Raw genomic sequence first — 17,055 nt, 5'->3', positions numbered from 1 at the left:
CTAAATATGTTTAAATCCAAGCAAAGTATTTCTGCACTGGGTTTTTCATGTCTTTCAGCAAATGCTTTGACATCAACTTTTGTTTATGTGAAGACATTCTCTGCTGATTATGTATCCTGTTTTACCTGTTTGATTACTTTCTGCTGATTACTTGCCCAAGCCAGATGTGTAAACATCACGATCTACATCCAAGCAACTTATGCAAAATCCCTGACAACGATGCCAGGTCAGGACGCACCATAAGATCAGGATACAACCAACCCACACATAACTTACCTTTGGCAATTACTCTGCTATGTCAAATAATAGAGTATGTTGTCATGCAGTTTGTGTCTCATACCTAAATGATGAGCATTTTACAAGCCAGTGAAAACAGGTTATTTTTGTTAAAAACAAACCCCTAGAAAGACCAATCTATTTATCTCTTCTTTTCAAAATGAAAAAAATGTTTGCAGAAGCTTAGTCAAAGTGCCAAAAGAAACTCTTTTTTAATCAAGTGCCTCAAATCCATCTGCTTCAGCAATGGTTGCAGTCCACCCAGGGCCACAGTGCATGGTAACGTGCTCCATGGGACTGCTTAAATATCCTCAGGGCATCCCAAGACTTTTCTTCCTACTTACAAGACCAGTAGTTGAAGCAAGAAGGAAACAGATTTGCTGGTTGTACGGACAAGCCATTCAGAAGAACTAAACTGTCTATGCTCCCTCTTGCCTTGTCCATCTTGCTTCACCATCTTCTTCCTAGTCTGGTTTTCTAAGCATGATCTACAGGGATTTTCAGCTTTTATCAAGTAGCATATACCTCAAAAGCAGCAACATGGAGATCTGCATTGAGAACTGACACCTGATGATGACAAGACTGGGGTTTTTAGGTTATTTTTGGCTAGTTTTTTTGAGTTCTTGTGCCCAGACTATGTCCAAGCAGCCTGCAGAGCCTGGGATTGCTGGGAGAACCGTGAACAGCCTCTTGCTCCAAGTACGTGTATGACATTGTGAGTTGGAAAACACTATCCAACTTCATGTGAACTAACAGTTCCACAGGTAACTTGGAATTTCTCCCATTCCTTCACAGAAATTAAACTTCTGGCTCAACGATTTGCTCCATTAATCTGTTAAATACTAGAATTATCCCTCATGACTGTAACCCACACTCATGCACTGAGACAAAAGACATCTGAGGTCACCAGTGCCCTCACCTCAGAAATCACAGCTAGGAAACAGGAAAGGTACAATACAAATGACAACATTCAGAAATGAAAGAAGAAATACCATATTCTGAAAGGAGCTCAAGTGACATTTCTGATCCGAACTATGTCACTGCATAGAGATGCTACAAATGTTGACCTTCAGTGATAAATGAGAAGAATTCAGAAATTAACATATAGGACTTGATGCATTTGTGGAAGTCTTGATAGTCCTCTTCATAAAGCTATGCCTGGAAAAGGACACACTGCTGCTAAAGCATAGCAGCAATGCAAAACTGCATTTACAGCACATTCATTTACTTTCTATACAGTTCCTCCTGCTGGGCTCAAAGGCATCATTGCCTACCTCGCCCTAGTTTCTCCAGTTTGCCTGCAGTCCCCTCTTGGTTTAATTTGCCTTAAGCCTAGCCTTTAGCAGCTGCCAATATCTGTCTGCTGAGAGCATGAAATGCTCTAAGTGGATGCTTCTGCTAAGGACAGGGTTTTCTGAAGGTTTCATTGATTTACTTTTGAAGTTTAGCTTTTGTCTTGAAGAATGCTATTTGGAACTGAAGCCAATGCTCTTTCTTAATAAGCACATCCCAAAGATGACAGCACACATATTTGTAAAGCTATGCAGATTTCTCTAAAGCAATGGTGATTTATATTATTATACAGAAGTATTTAGATGCCAAAAGGCATTTAAATGTTAGTAATTCCCCTGACAAGCATTCAAATTCAAGTCAAACAAATTAAGAACAATTAATATCTTTACTTGGTTGACAAAAATGCAAATTATAATGCCTGTATATCCTGCTCCATCTCAAATTATAAAAGGTTTATGTTACATACTTATTTTTGAGATCATGTTTCCAGGTGCTACAGTTGTGGTTTTTTTCTGTATAAACTACCTAGCTGCTCTCTGGTAATCTCCGGAATATGTTTGCTAGAATGTAAGGTCACGCTGGATACTACCTGGATTTGTGTAAATACTCTGCAGTTTTATATCCTGACATTTAGTTTTCCAGCATGTGCTTCATTTCAGAAAGCCTCTCATATGCTGAACCACACTGTGACATCTTGTGCATATATTATGCTGTATAAAATACAATGACTGTGATAATGAAATATTTCAGACTGTTCACTTTACTTACTTTTCACATAGACATTAAATGTTACAGAGGAGCTGGCATCAGAATTGGACACAAAAAATGTGTAAATGCCTCCTTCTGTTCCTTTTAATCGTGTAAGGTGAAGTTCACTTGTATAACTGTAAAGAAAAAAATTAAGCATTACTAAGGCACACAGCTTGCTGCACGGAAGCTGAGGAGGGAATTAATAGCGTGTCATTTTCTGCAGACACAGTCCATGCAAACACTCTTATCGTGCCTTACAACAGCCCTTGCACTTCTAACACCCAGAAGTTTTGTGACTTCCAACATCCAGATGTGTGCCTGGTGACAGCTCAGTACCAGGCTCAGATGTCATGCAGGCACCACCACCTATTCTTCTTCTCACTGAGGAGGGAACCCAGATTTACAATCTAGACCACATGTGCTAGGTGCTTCACTGGATTTTTGGAGGACCAGGGATCAGGGAACAGTGCACAGCAGAAATAAAAGTATAAGCTTTTATCTAGAGCACTGGGGTCTGCTGAAGCAGCAGAGGGAGTTTCTGCACACAAACAACTCTAAATTCTCACTGCTGCTCATTGGACAGGAATGTAGGTGAGTTGTGAGCATACAGCATGCTGGTCCTCAGATGGTGTGGTTAGGTCAATGCTATTCCACATCGAGGTTAGCAGCCTTTGCACCAGTTACTGTGGCAAGCCACATGTACTAAAAGATCTTCTATAGTAACAATTTTCTCACCATCTCCACTTTCTCCAGAGCAGACTCTAGTTTGCTGTTCCAAAGTAAAATCAATAGCACTTACAGTCATGCATATTACCTGTTATTACCCACGCTCCTGAATTTGACATTATGGTCTGAGGAATTCTGTAATGTTTCATTCATGAACATCCAGACTTCTTCCTTTGGTTTTGGATATGCGTCATATTCAACTGTTAAGTTTCCATTTTGTCCTGCATTTATATCTACTGTGGTATTCATTGTTGCAAACAAACGGACAAATCCCTTAGCTGATGGTCATAAGAGGAGAAGAAAAACAATTTCAAGGCCATTTAGAAGATTGACAGTACTGTACCCACACTTAGAGTACTTCAAGATCAGTGATCAAATATCCAACTGTGAAACAGAAAACCTTATCTGCAAAGCAGAACTTGAACCCTCACCTGCCAAAACCAAGGCCAATAGCTATATATAGCAGTGAGACACAGGACTTAAAGCAGCCTTAGTGCCTTAACATCCATAACTCCATCTTCTGGTGACAAATATCCTCTATTTGCTTTTGGAAAAATGCAAGGACATGTTTGATTTTACTCAAGTATTTATATTTTTCCAAAAATCAGAGTTGCTAACTGTCTGGTAAAAAAGAACTAAGAAAAAAACAAGATAAAATCATTTATGACAATATACTAAAGTATTTAATGTTTCTTTGTCAAGTGTAATTAAGAACAACATTACAAATAAAGCTATTAAAAGCTGTAATTAGAGAAAAATGTGCTAAGTCCATAGGCCTGGATACCAATCGTCTTAAACTAAGGCATTTTTGTACATCTGCTGCTGGGTCTTAATCTTTTATTTGGCAGATACCATGTACCATTGTGCAGTTCCGCTCCAAAATATCATGTCTAACAACATCCTTGCTGTAGCAGTTTTAATTTCATTAATAAAGTCATCAGCTTCAGGATTTACTTTGAAAAGACAAATTTTTCCGTCCTATTACACAAATTCATAAGGGAATTATCAGTTTGATGGGTAGATTGCAATTAAAAGGAAACACATTTACTGAGAGCTTGAATTTAGACCTAAAATCAATCTCAGATCCCTGCTTCTTCCCACTCTTTAGTAATCAAAATGCTGGGGCCAGCTGGGCACCCAAGCTCAGGAAAACCAGAGCCAGTGGGGCTTGGTGAAAGCATATGGAGCTGCCAGAGCACTTGACAGGTGCTTTGGAGAAGAAAGGATGAAGTAAATTCACAGCAGGCAGGTATGCTTTAAAATGCTCTCCTTCACTAGGAAAGAGAAAAAGGTTTCAAATCTGGAAACTGAAGATTTGTAGTTCCTTTGCAGACCTTTTTTCTGTTATCTGTATAAACACAGGATCCTCTATGCAACCTATATTCAAAATCAGACACAAGAGCTTTCAAATAAAACTTTATTATGATGCTATTGGTCCCTGGAATGCAATTCTAGTAACTGTCTACAGTTAGATAAATTAACTGCTAGAAAAAGTAATTAGGAAATTTACCAAAAAATACACATTATTTCTTGTAAATCTTTTGGCTAATGTTAAAGCCACAGTGATTTAGGATTTGATGCAATCCCAGGATCTCTCCAGTACACACCATATACCACTTCCCAGGACCCTGGGAGCTTCACAGTTCAGGTAAATATAGTCAGTCTGAATGAATGGTGAAAGGTATCCAGAAGTTGGAGCTTAAAAATTTTAAGTCAAATTTGAGAGGGTGGGGGGAGAAAAGTATCTCAAAAAGAAACGATTCCACCTTTTCTCTGGCATTTTGTTATTAAATACAAAGTTACTAAATAAAAACTTGCTACTTTATTTTATACTTTTTATAATACCATGCTTTATTTTAAACCCCAGACTTTCCAAAGTCAATCCTTTTTAAAGCCACATTTGCATATGTAGTAGTACTAAGAATTTCTGTAGTCAAGAACTTCCCTCTTCTTATAATAGAAGCTTTCACATTGATTCCCTTGGGGAAAAGATTTTCTTTCATACTTCACACTGTTTCACTCTTTTACATATGAATGTAGTCTCTTCTGTAAAAAAATGAGGAAAACATCCCTGTAGTTCTGAGCCCTACCCCCTCCAACAGCAGAGCAAGGTAAAGGGCACTTAAAACCTCTGTGGCTTTGCTGAAGATCTGACCCACATTAAGTCAAACACTTCTGTTTTCTTTATGTTACCAGGGAAAGCAAAACAAGCATTGTTGCAGGAGTGTGTGTCTGTGAAACAGAAAAACGGATTTGAAAAAAAACAGGATCCAAGGCTACACTTCCCTCAGTTACTACATCCTTGAATGGTACAGAACTGAAAGAGTTGTAGCCAATTACACAGACCAGAATGATACTATTAACATACCAAGATGTCCTTAATTGTACTTAATTTATCAAATGAGCAGCTTTAAAATTTAAAAGGCACTGTGTGTCATCCAAGTTAATATATAGCAGACTCTAAATGCACCTGTTATTAAACAAGAGGAGGAAGGGATTTTTCTCACTGTTTAAGGTCATGATCCAAAACATGTAGATGTGATGGATAGTGGGTTTAATAGGGGGGTGACCTCTGGAACAATTTCATGCCGTCTATGCACATCACGATGCTCCTCAAAGCATCATTTTAAACAGAGGTACAAATATAGCTTTTACGTAAAAACATTGACACACTGTCAGTGAAATTTCCCATTCTTGGAAGGCAGGTATTAAAGACGTGTTTTGTGCTTGTACTGCCAAATTACTTAGGCACAGGGACAGTACTAGGCAAAAGTAAATCACTTGTTTTGTCAAAACTGGATTAAATTTTAAATTAAACCAGGAAGGATGAGACAAACCAGAGAGATGGAAACACTGTTGGGTGGTTGTTCTAACATCACTTTCCAATAACATGCAAAGGGTTACAGAAATCAAAGTAGTCATACACACCACAACACTTCCTGAGCCATCCCATATGGTACCAGTCAGCAATAACCTTTTAAGAAAAGCAACTTTACTCACTGAGGTTTGGGGAAAAGGAGAAAGAAGGGAGGGAAGACTCCCTGTTGTTCCCACTCTTCATCTCCTGCTCTTAGAAATGTTAAGATTTCTACAAGAAGCATTTACCTAGTGCTTTCAAGGTTACTGTGGCATTGGTTTTTCCGAAAGGGTTTTCTGCTTGGCATATGAATTCTCCAGAATCATTAACTCCCACTGAACGGATGTTCAATGTTAATTTCCTTTCGTATCCATAATCACCCAAATTTCTGCTTTTGCTTGTAACAATCTGTCGGTAAAAAACAATTAACAACTAAAACACTGTGTATGCATCATCTTTCCTAGATAAATTAAAAATAGAAGTAATTATAACTTTGCTATATTAATATTCATAACTTTAAACTGGAATAATAAGCCAGCATGACAAACCTGTCACTAGAATCTCTCCGTGCAAAACAAGTGTGTGATCAGCTGCCTTTGGGAGATAATGTTCTCTCTCCTAAGTCCTATCCCCTCCTCTTATTGTTCTTTTTTTTTTTTTTTCTCTCCTCAAGCTCCCCTGTAAGGCCAGAACGTGGGGTGGGGTGAGTGTGGGGCTGTGCTCACCTGCCTCAAGAAAGCCAAAGGGGGGGAGACCAGCCCAAGCCAAGAAACTAAAACTCTAACTTCTTCAAATGTTTCCATTACATGAGGACAACGGTGTTGTGCCCAAGGTCAGGGTCAGCTTATTCTGGCTACATTTCCAATATTGATGAAGGTGAGGAACCAACAGAAGGTTTTATTTACACTAACAGTGCTTCTAGCTGTGGGGCTTAATGCAACATGACCACCGGGTGCTGATTTTTCTAATGCTCAGAAGGTGCAGTTCTTATATGAAGTTATTGCAACTCTGAAGTGTGGTTCACCACTTAAGTGGTGCCTGAAGTTCACTGACTGCTCAAATGGTTGCAATGATTATGTAATTTTGTGAATTACATAAGAGAATTTAAGGTCCTGGGGCTTCATTTTAAACTGTGTTGTTCTATGGCCCAAGGCCACAGCATCTTCTGATTGCAGGCATGCTGCAGAGCCCTGCTGGCAGCAGGCTTCACACAGCATCCTTCCTCTGGTACCCACTCTGACACTTGGTCCTTAGCAATATATACTTACTACTCTTAAACGCAATTGGAAACTTCATTCTCTTAAGTATAACATGACCCTATGAATACGCATAGAAAAAATTAATACTTTGATGTGTTGACTTTAGTTTCTGTGAGAATGTTTGGTATGGTTTGAAAGACTGATAGAATTTACACTGATTAATACAAATGTAGACCTGGACTTGTTATGATTTTCTAATTGAATTATTTCAATTCTTGGAGGCTCCAAGAGCTTCTAGACAAATTAAAGCTTCTCAATGCAATTTTGATTCCTCCTGAGCTATAATAATCACAAGAGACGTTTATTTAGTACGGATGTGCTTGCTTATAACAATTCTACTAATTTTCAAAAGTGGTGATAACTTCAGTCATACACAGAAAAAGTGTTTTTTTTTCCTCTCATCTATTCAGGACAAAATGTAATTCTGAATCTACTTAAATATGAAATTTATGTATACTCTCTCAATACAAAATTAATTTGATAGTCAGTATTTAAAAGACAGCATCTCCTGCTATTTACTAGAAAAGGCAGAAAGGTCAAACTTATTTAGTCAAAAATACTTTCCTTGTAGCTTTTACTGATAAAGCGAAAAATGCTAAAGCACAAAAACTGAAGGGAAGGCCTCAATTTCATCACATATAACAAAGCAAAGGGAAGGGAATGAGAGAAGAAATGAAGCTCTCAGATGAAAGGCTTGCAGCTGACCTTGGCACAGGACCAAAAATGGATCTGCATGTCCCATGCCGCCTTCATGTCACTTAGACCTTCTCAACCTTCAGAGTTGTGAGCTGGGATTTCTGGAGCAGAGAGCACTTAGCAAGAACAGCTTTGCCAAAGCTGGTGGATTAGCTAAGCATGGCATTCCCAGCCCCTGGGAATGGGACTCCTGTTCATTATGTGCCCAAGGCAATGGGATTTATCCAAATATCTCATAAGTCTTTTCTTCCATACACATGGACTGAGAATTACGTATTCTGCTCACTACCATTAGCAGTAAACGACTGGCCAATTAGCATGGTGGGAGTTACTGAAAGGTCTTCACAACGGCTTTTAATTTATTTAAATTTCAGGGTATACCCAGAAGACCTAGAAGCATTCTCAAAAACACCTCAGTGCCTGCTGCTCATTTCAAAGACAGAGCTGGCAGCATGCTGGCTTACCCCAGAAGGGGATCTCTCTGCTCCTCTTCCGCAGAATTGTTGTGCTGCTGGTAACTAACTCTCCTGGAGCACCTAGACTGTCAATAATTTAATTTGGTGATGACAGTCAGTAACCTCATCTATCTCTGGCAGACAGAAGCCCGTTCACTGGTTCATTTTTCAGAACTTTTCCAGTTAGTGAAGCACACCATGTAATTCAAATGAATTAATCATTCCTGTGAATGCTTACTACTATTCCTGTCACACACAACCCCATGCTAATTAGCAGGTATTTTACTGTTAATGATAACAACTAGAATATGTAATTTGCAGTCCATGTGCTGATATTTGCAGCTCCCATTGATTGCAATGTGATGTGTAGGCACTCCATGCTTCCATATTTAGGAGGCCCAATAGAGGTCACCTAAAATTCACATTGAAGAGCCTAATTTTAATTTCTGTTTGGGAAGAGAAGCCCGTGCAGTTGCTTTTCCTCCCAGCTGTCCTCATGGGCATAGGACTGTTGTTGCTCCCTCATCAGTCTGTGGGATGCTGGATCTTTGTAAATGCAACAAATCCAAACTGACATAGCATCAGGTAGCCAAGACAAATGAGAATGTCTACAGAGGGTCTGTGAACTGTGCTGAAGTATACGTGATAGAATTAAAGGAACTTACCCCACTTTTGTGAGAAATCCAACTAGCTTGTACGCTGCTATCCACATCCGTGATTATGCACGTAACTTCAAATTCTTCCCCTTCTTTGAGAAGCTCATAGCTTTTTGATAAGGTGATGACAGGAAGAGTTTTGTGAACTGGAAAACAATTTAGAAGCATATTATTTTTCATTAGTTCCAGTGCTTCCAAGGGGGGATAAAAATCAACAGTCATTAACTTTCCAATAAAATCAAGGCTCTGATATGTATTCAAATTTTTCTAACATATTATGCAATTGTTCCTTTACAACAAGCATATTTCTGCTTCAACCTCCCTTCAAACTACACCTAAAAGTTAGATAGTATTTGTTAGAACATAGTAACTTGCATGAAGAAACTTGAACGATATTGAACCATCAATGAGATGATTCACTCCATGACAGTGATTAAAAAGTAGCACTATGGAACCGAAAACATGGTGAGGATCAGTCACTGAAGAACAGTAGCCTAGCACTAACTGCAAATTTTAATTACAAAACATTACAGCCAACAGAAAGTGCTGTCTGACAGGTCCTTGAAAAGCTCCTGATGGACAGCCTAGGAAGGACAGGTAAAGCTCAAGGACTTCTGCACACCTGCCTCTGAAAGCACTACAACCTCTGCTTATGGTGATGGTTCAGAATTTGTCACCCAAGGAGTAGGTGGTTACAAGTAGCTGTGGACTAGCTGTACCCCTATTCTGCTTCTGGGTGTCTTTTGTCAACAGTGAAGTATATCTGAGGACTGTGTGTCTCTTTTGTCTCCACAAAGCTCTTCAGCTCTTCCCCTGTTCCCTTCATGGTTTGTTTTTCTGTTTTCTTCATCCTTTTTTCAAATTTTCTTATTTTATTAGACTCCAGTGAACTTCCCACTAGGGCTTTTACACAGGATGACTCACTTTCAAACTGTGAATGCAACATATATCAGATAAGGTCATCCAGACTCTTTTCCTGCCTCTGACACAGGTTTTGTAGTTGTCTTAGGTAAATTGTACGAAACGTGGGAAAACACCAGGCTTTTCAGGTATTAGTACTTTAATAATAATGTTTTCCTCATGTTGCTGTAAGTGGCTACAGAAGAGAAGAAACATGTTGCTCTCTTCAGATATAAAGGCTCACACAAAAATGCACACCAGCATTCAGCAGTACCCAAGAGACAGGAGGAAGCTGGTGGAGAAGGCATTCTGTGTTCTCATCTGTCAGAAACATCTGTGCACATTCAAAAAAACAAGCCCTAAGTCCATAAAGCACCTCATTGCTTTGAGAAGGGCTGGACATAAACTCTACCTGTGCTGTTGTAGTTGGTGTGAGTCTGAGTGCGCCTGCACAGCTCCCTGTTTCATGGATGCCTGTCTTTCTGCACCAGAAACTCAGATCTGGAGGTCTGAGTGCCACGGTTGTAGCTACAAAAACATTACCCACCAAAGGATCTCCAATGCATTTAAATGTTGAGTGAAGGAGAAAGTGGGAGTTTCACCTTTTAACTCAAGAAGGACTGAACACTACTGCACGGTAATTACAAGACTGAGAGTGATAATGCTGTTGATGGATTTCAGCAGATGTTTCCACTTACTGCACACTTCCTCCCTGGCAGAAAACGTGGGCAGAGTGCTGAGGTGCCCCCAGCCACCTACGGCTGCCCCCCATCAATGGGCTGCTGGCAATGGTGCCAGCTCAGCACTCTTCCATCTGAAGTCACCACTGTATTGAGCAAGTACAAGCTTTTATCCATTAAAAAACCGAAAAAGTCCAATACTACAACTTGTGCCCTCCTTTGCCAGAGAAACATCGGTTATGTCAAACAGTTGGTTTCTTTCTTTGGACACCACTGAAGAAACAGATGAAAAAAACACTTGTTACAGAACAAACAATAGAGACAGCAAGAATGGACTTGATTTTTGTTTGTCGAAGGCAAATGTCAGAGATGCCTGCACTGACTCAACTTTTGTTATCTTCTCATTATTTGAAATTTTATAACTCCTTAAAATTCACTACATCAGAATTTCCAAATCACCAAGAAAAAAAGACTTCTTAAATTTGCCACAGCAAACTCCACACTTGAGAAGGTCCCCACTGCTCAAGTCCTTGCCCCACCACCAAGGAGCATGTCACTGGGCAGGTCACAGAGCTCCAGGCAGGTCACAGAGCCCCTGCCACAAAGCAAACAACATGTGCCCTCATTACACCATGAGGCAGCCCTCTTTCTCCAGAACTAGGGGCTATGCTGCTGATGGCTTGGCCTCAGCTCCCAACACCTGGCACAATGCAGGCAACAAGGGAGATGCATACCAGCTCACTGGCCCAGCCCTCCTTTGGCAGCAGCCTTGGCAGCACCAGTGGGATAGCATCGCTGACAGACGGATGCTATAGGAAGCACAAAGCCAACCAGCATAGCCCCCATGTGCTGCTCTCCTTTCAATAACAAAAACCCAACCAGATACATGAGCAGAAATGCCCTTGCAGCCAAGGCAAACTCCTAGTGCACAGCCTACATGTGTGCCCAGACAGGGGATGCCCTCTCCCCAGACCCTACTGCAGCCCCCACATCTCACACACGCCTTAGTAGAGACACGCTCTCAGCTGCAGTGAGGAGTGCCTTCATTCCAAGGGCCCAGAGCTACACAGACAACAAACTCATTTACCTGCCCCTTAGGAAACACCAAGCCAGCCTGGCTTGATGAACTGCTCCCTCCACTTTCCTCCTGGAGGTATTTAGACAGCCAAATAATGACATACAGGGTAAGTGTAGGCTCCAAACTACCCAGACAAAACCAGCCTGTAAAGTACTGCAGACAGGCATTGGGCTTCTCCTCCTTCCCAAACCCACCCAAGCACCCAACCCTCGGGCCCAAGAGTGTGTGAAGGTCAAGTGTAGGCTATCACCAACAGGTTTGCCAAGCTCACTGGTGCATGTACCAGCTCAGCCACAACACATTCCTCATCACAATCTGAGCACACAGATGCTGTTCTGATCATCTTCACTCCCAGATATGGAAACAAGGACCTTCTCCTTCCCCAAGTTCTACTTCTCCACCAAATCCCTCTTCTTCAATGCCATCAATCAGTTCCTCCTGCTGTCACTTGTGGGCGACAGACATGTGAGTCAGGTACTGAAATCTCCATCTTGCTTGCACAAACCTGTCAAAACCTCAAGGCACAGTTTTGTCCTCAGAGTTCAACAGCACAACCCACATTTCTCATAATGATGAAAAAACCTCCTGGAAATCACCAGGAACAGAAAACAAAACTGATCATGGCCAAACCTTCTCAGCACATCTACAAGCCAAGTGTCATGAGATCAATCTGTGCCCCAACACAACTTGCCCAGAACAAGCTTTCTAAGCTCATCACTTTCCTTTGGACAATGGTGAGGTTTCACAGCCCCTTCCATCAGCTTCTGGAAGGTGAAGAGTAAAACGAGGTGCTGTATACAAAGGCAAAAATCCCGTGTTACCTGGTCTAACATTCAGGTAAATGTTCTCTGATATCTTCTCAACTCCATTGTGCTTGGCCAAGCACTGGTAGCAGCCCTTAAATGACCTCTGGACGTTCTTTATAATGATGCCTTTCTGGGGATTGGGAATGAATGTCATGTTTTTTGGGAGACGTTTGCTGTCACATTTTTTCAGTGTGAAATTTGTAATATTTGGATCTGTTAGCGGGCACACTAGCAAGATGTCACTGTCTTCTTTTCCATAGATCAGAGAATCAACGAGGAAGAGCACATTTGGATCTGTGAAGAAACACAAAGATCTGTCAGAGAAGCTGGCATTGCACAGGGAACTTCTGATTATCCTAGAACTCTGCAGTTGGGCACTTATATCAAAGAAAGTTTTACTTTCAGACAGTAAAACTGAGTATTGCCCAATTCATGTTCACCAAGAGACATTAAATTTAGTCCTAAAAGAGCAGCGTGAGAGGAGATATGCAGTAGCATTCAATACTAGACACACTAAAGAATTATGTGCACTAAAAATAATCTTACTGCTTTTATATTTGGAGATGGAGGGGTTTTTTGCCTTGTTTAGCTCCAAAATATCCCCACAACAGTAAACAGATTTTCACAGACCATTAAAAGTAATTTGCTTTTAGCTAGTGACAGGGCTGTAAGGTTTCATGCCCACAGGAGGATCTGGAAGAAATTTATGAGCAAATGGAAGTTGAAAAGCACCTAGATTATGGTTTTCACTTCTGTAAAATATATAATCTAAATGAACACACACTGCTACCAGAGGAAGCATCAAACAACTTCTCTCTTTCTCTCCCCTCCTTGAAAGCAGGGATTATTTTTAGCCTCCTTAGAAGAAAAACTGGGCATACAAACAGCATATCTGATTGAAAAATCATCATGCAATCTTTCACAAGGTAACTTTTCTAAAGCATTTCATCTTAGCCAACCACAGCACACAAACATATAGTACTTTAAAAACTTTTACAACCGAAGTTGGAGACTGTGATAGGTCATGACCTTGAAATGCAAAGAACCTGGCAAACACAAAAATAAAAGAATGTGTGATGGCAAACCCTCTATAAAAGCTTATATCAGATTCCATCTGCCCTCCCTACAGAGTAGAATGAATTAGAAACACAAAAACAGAGGGAAAAGTTTTCTTTCTTTTTTGCAAATATGCTTACAACTTGAATGATTAGAGATCAACAAACCATGACTTAACAAGGAAGACTAAGAGAATTTGGTTTTAAGATTTTGGACAACAAGCACCAGGTTGAAAATGAAGCATGGGATTTTACGTAAGCAATTTGCTAAGTCGAATGCTGCTCATCACCAAACAGAGAAGTTACCGGCTGGTTTCTAGCTTAGAGTGAGGGTGTAGCTTCAATCTCATTTTATACTACCACCCAAGATGCCCCCACAAACTACAAGTTTTGAAGCATCAGTCTAGAACTAAAGTAAAGCATGTCTGAACAGGAAATGCGACATTTTGCACAAAGAGATACTCAGATAAATGCTATGACTAGATGTCACTCCTGAGCTGGAACAGGATGGATTAGAAAAGCTCATCTAAATGTCCCTGCTAACAGAGACTTAACTGATTGGTTTCCACTCAGTCCACTTTTTCTCCAACATGGACAGAGTCAAGATATCTTCATTATGCAGAAAGTACGGTTCCCCAGGAGAAAGAAAAATGACATTTTTTGAAAACAGAAGAAAGAAACAAAGACCTGTTTTGCTAACAGCTGAAACTGGGGAAGGCCTTGACTGGGGCAAGCAGAATTGTTGAGGTTCTCCTCTTGCATCTTCAATCCCCCTCTAGAAGGGACATATCACAGTGAAAAGATATGAAAAGATTTCCTGTAGGGAATCCATGCACAAACAAAGCTGCTCATGATCATGTTCCTCCTTTCATGGATTTCCATGTACATCTTGGGTTTTACTTGCTTTCTGTGCATACCACAGGTTTCCAACACAAGATAGGGTGGAGCTAATCATTGCTTTCATCTGAAAAGACTTGAGATCAAAGTTAAAAGATTTTTCTCTCTTATGTAGGTGTCTGAACTAACTTGATCTTCACTAGTCTTGCTTGGATCAGAACATAAACTGCTTCTATAGACACAATACAGGCCCTTTCAGCCAAAACAGAAAGGTGAAACAGGTAAGTGCCCATGGTTTGACAACACCGCGCCACTCTTGGTCACAGAAACATAGGAAATTTAGGTTTAGTAGATCCAGAAGAATGTGAGGTATAAACAGATGCCATCATTTCATGTTCACTTGGGACTGTGCAGGATCAAGGTTCTTGGTCCTGTTCCCTCTTCACTTTCAGCTTTACAAGTAGAAAGTGTATGGGGTGCTTGTGACAATGCCACAAGCAGCAGAGCACACGGTAGCATCTTATAGGTTATGTAAGATGTCATTAAGCCAGAACCTATTGCAAAATGATAGCCAACCTCACAAACACACTTATTTCACTGTCAGAAACTTGTCAAAGTGAAGCTTGCACAGTTTTCACACAAGGGACACAAAAAAATTAACAATGTATTGCATGAAGGCCACACAACTTCCCTGATGCTTTGGTAATCATGCTTAGTGGGAAGACTGCCTGGTATCCTGAGATGAAGGAGTCACTCTTGTAACGGCAGACAAAAACTTCTCTATGATCACAGCTGTCTGAGATAATTACCATGACCTTCAGGAAAACAATCATGGTAGATAGTCAACATTGTTTGCCACACATAGGTAAAATATATGTCAGATTTCTTTTAGTCATAGTCTCAGAGAAACATGTATGGCTATTTGGACAACTCACGAGTGGTTAAAAGAGCATTCTTTGTTAAAAGAGCATTTGCGTGGCCACTATGCCAGATATTTTTCCCTGGGAAAATATGCTTTGCTGTGTTGCCATCTCCCTATCTTGGAGAACAACCTTGCAGTAATTTACAAAGGATTGGCAGGGTTCAGAAGAGGCTCTTTGAGACACTCCCATTGGACACAGAATGCTGTCTCCAAGAAAGTGGATGCTGTAGGACTTTTTTCCATCAACAGCGAAGGAAGACCACTAGAGCTATGTGAAGAAGAAGCAAAATAACCACTTTCCTTGGAAAGTAAAAGGGAATGCCAGGCATAATAAACTGTCAGCTTGAGGGCAGTTGATGAAGCCACAGGTTAGGAGCCAAAAACAGAAGAAATCTGAAGAAAACACTGTAAAAAGAAGAGTAATAAAGGATTGAAAAAATGTGTCAGAGCAGAAGCACTTTTTTTTCCTGTCTGAGACGTTTCTGATCAGTCACAAGGTATATCAGAAGCTGGAGGCAGAGGAATCATTTCTGTTTGCTGGCTGAGGCCCGAAGCACGGCCTCAAAAAAACCAAATCCTTTAGGCTAACTGCCTCACTAAATCAAAAGCTTGGGACCAAGCCTTATATGACTCTATACTGATGGATGGCATGTAATTAAAAAGACATTTCTACATATTGCTTGCTTCCTCACAGTACAACTGACTCATACAACAGACTCAGGTCACCTGGCTAGAGTCTAGAAAGAAAGCTTTGGTATACTTCACAACAAAATAATGGGGATGTACAGAGGCACTCATCCAGAACTTTGCTCTGGTGACGAAGGCCATTGCAAGCAAAACCAAGAGTGAGGTTTCTTCCTACTGGACAGGGAAGGAGACTTCTCCTATCACACTGCGTTCTCCCTCTGTACTTCAAATTCATTCCCTCCTCCAACATTTATTGTCCTATTATTTTAGGAATGGGAAAGGGAGTGGGGGGGAAGCAAAAATAATGCCTTCATTGACATTTACCTTTAACAAAAACATAAAAAGAGGTGACAATACTCCCTTTGCTGCTGCATATGTATCTGCCTATGTCTCTGACTGTTGCATTTTTGGTGTACCACTCTTTCTCATTAGAACTCCTTGCTTTTGCCGATGGGTCTGAGTTCTGGAAATTCCAAGTCACGGGTCCCTCCTCATTGCACCTCAGCCTTAATTCCTCTCCTTTATTCACAACCACTGAAGACTCTTCATGGGGCAGTGAACCACCTGGGGAAAAAAAAAAGCACAAAACAGAATGCCTGTCAATACAACAGTCTATAACACTCCATTTTTTCTGCAGCAAAGTTATCATATAAATAGTTGCATATGTGCAGTTAATATTTTAAGAGTTATTTCTTAAAAAATACTAAGCTGCAATGGCACTATGCAATTCTACAAACACCTTTTGGCTAGTAAGACCTTTGGTACACAGAGAAAATAACCACTGCAGGTGGAAACCAGCCTCTAAAAAACCTTTTGAAACTAAAGTTTCAGATGCACCACTTTCTGCAATGTTTTGGCTTTTGAATGACAACAGACCCAAGCTATTTAAAAATTATATTCAAGAACATATGAGCCTGATTCTACATGGCAGCACTTTTAATCATTCTTTGTCATTTACTCAGTATGTTGCCAAGAACTATAGTCTCCTTACTCAACAGTGATCTTTTTATAACTGCTTTCTCACGTATTCAGAAGCTCCACTCAGGTTAGCAGTATCCAGTTTAATGAAGGCATCAGTACATGCTTTCCATACTTGCTTATTTCTTTAATTAACTAATAATT

The 17,055-nt window shown here is 40.3% G+C and overlaps 1 protein-coding gene across 5 annotated transcripts in view; it reads right to left on the bottom strand.

The window, feature by feature from the left end:
• The window catches only part of KIT (KIT proto-oncogene receptor tyrosine kinase), a 57,259-nt gene that overhangs the window by 22,229 nt on the left and 17,975 nt on the right, over positions 1 to 17,055 (bottom strand). For all 5 annotated transcript variants that reach the window (XM_027636183.1, XM_027636187.1, XM_027636186.1 and 2 more), the window contains exons 2-7: positions 16,258 to 16,497; positions 12,448 to 12,726; positions 8,978 to 9,114; positions 6,151 to 6,310; positions 3,134 to 3,323; positions 2,338 to 2,453 (exon numbers count right to left, since the gene is read on the bottom strand). In XM_027636183.1, the coding sequence (XP_027491984.1) occupies positions 2,338 to 2,453; positions 3,134 to 3,323; positions 6,151 to 6,310; positions 8,978 to 9,114; positions 12,448 to 12,726; positions 16,258 to 16,497 (1,122 nt within the window). The remainder of the gene's footprint in view (positions 1 to 2,337; positions 2,454 to 3,133; positions 3,324 to 6,150; positions 6,311 to 8,977; positions 9,115 to 12,447; positions 12,727 to 16,257; positions 16,498 to 17,055) is intronic.

This window comes from Corapipo altera, unplaced genomic scaffold (genome assembly GCF_003945725.1).
Source record: "Corapipo altera isolate COAL_440 unplaced genomic scaffold, ASM394572v1 22b, whole genome shotgun sequence".
Classification (NCBI taxonomy): domain Eukaryota; kingdom Metazoa; phylum Chordata; class Aves; order Passeriformes; family Pipridae; genus Corapipo; species Corapipo altera.
Note: the sequence above shows the minus strand (reverse complement) of the source record. Positions and strands in the feature narration are given on the sequence as shown.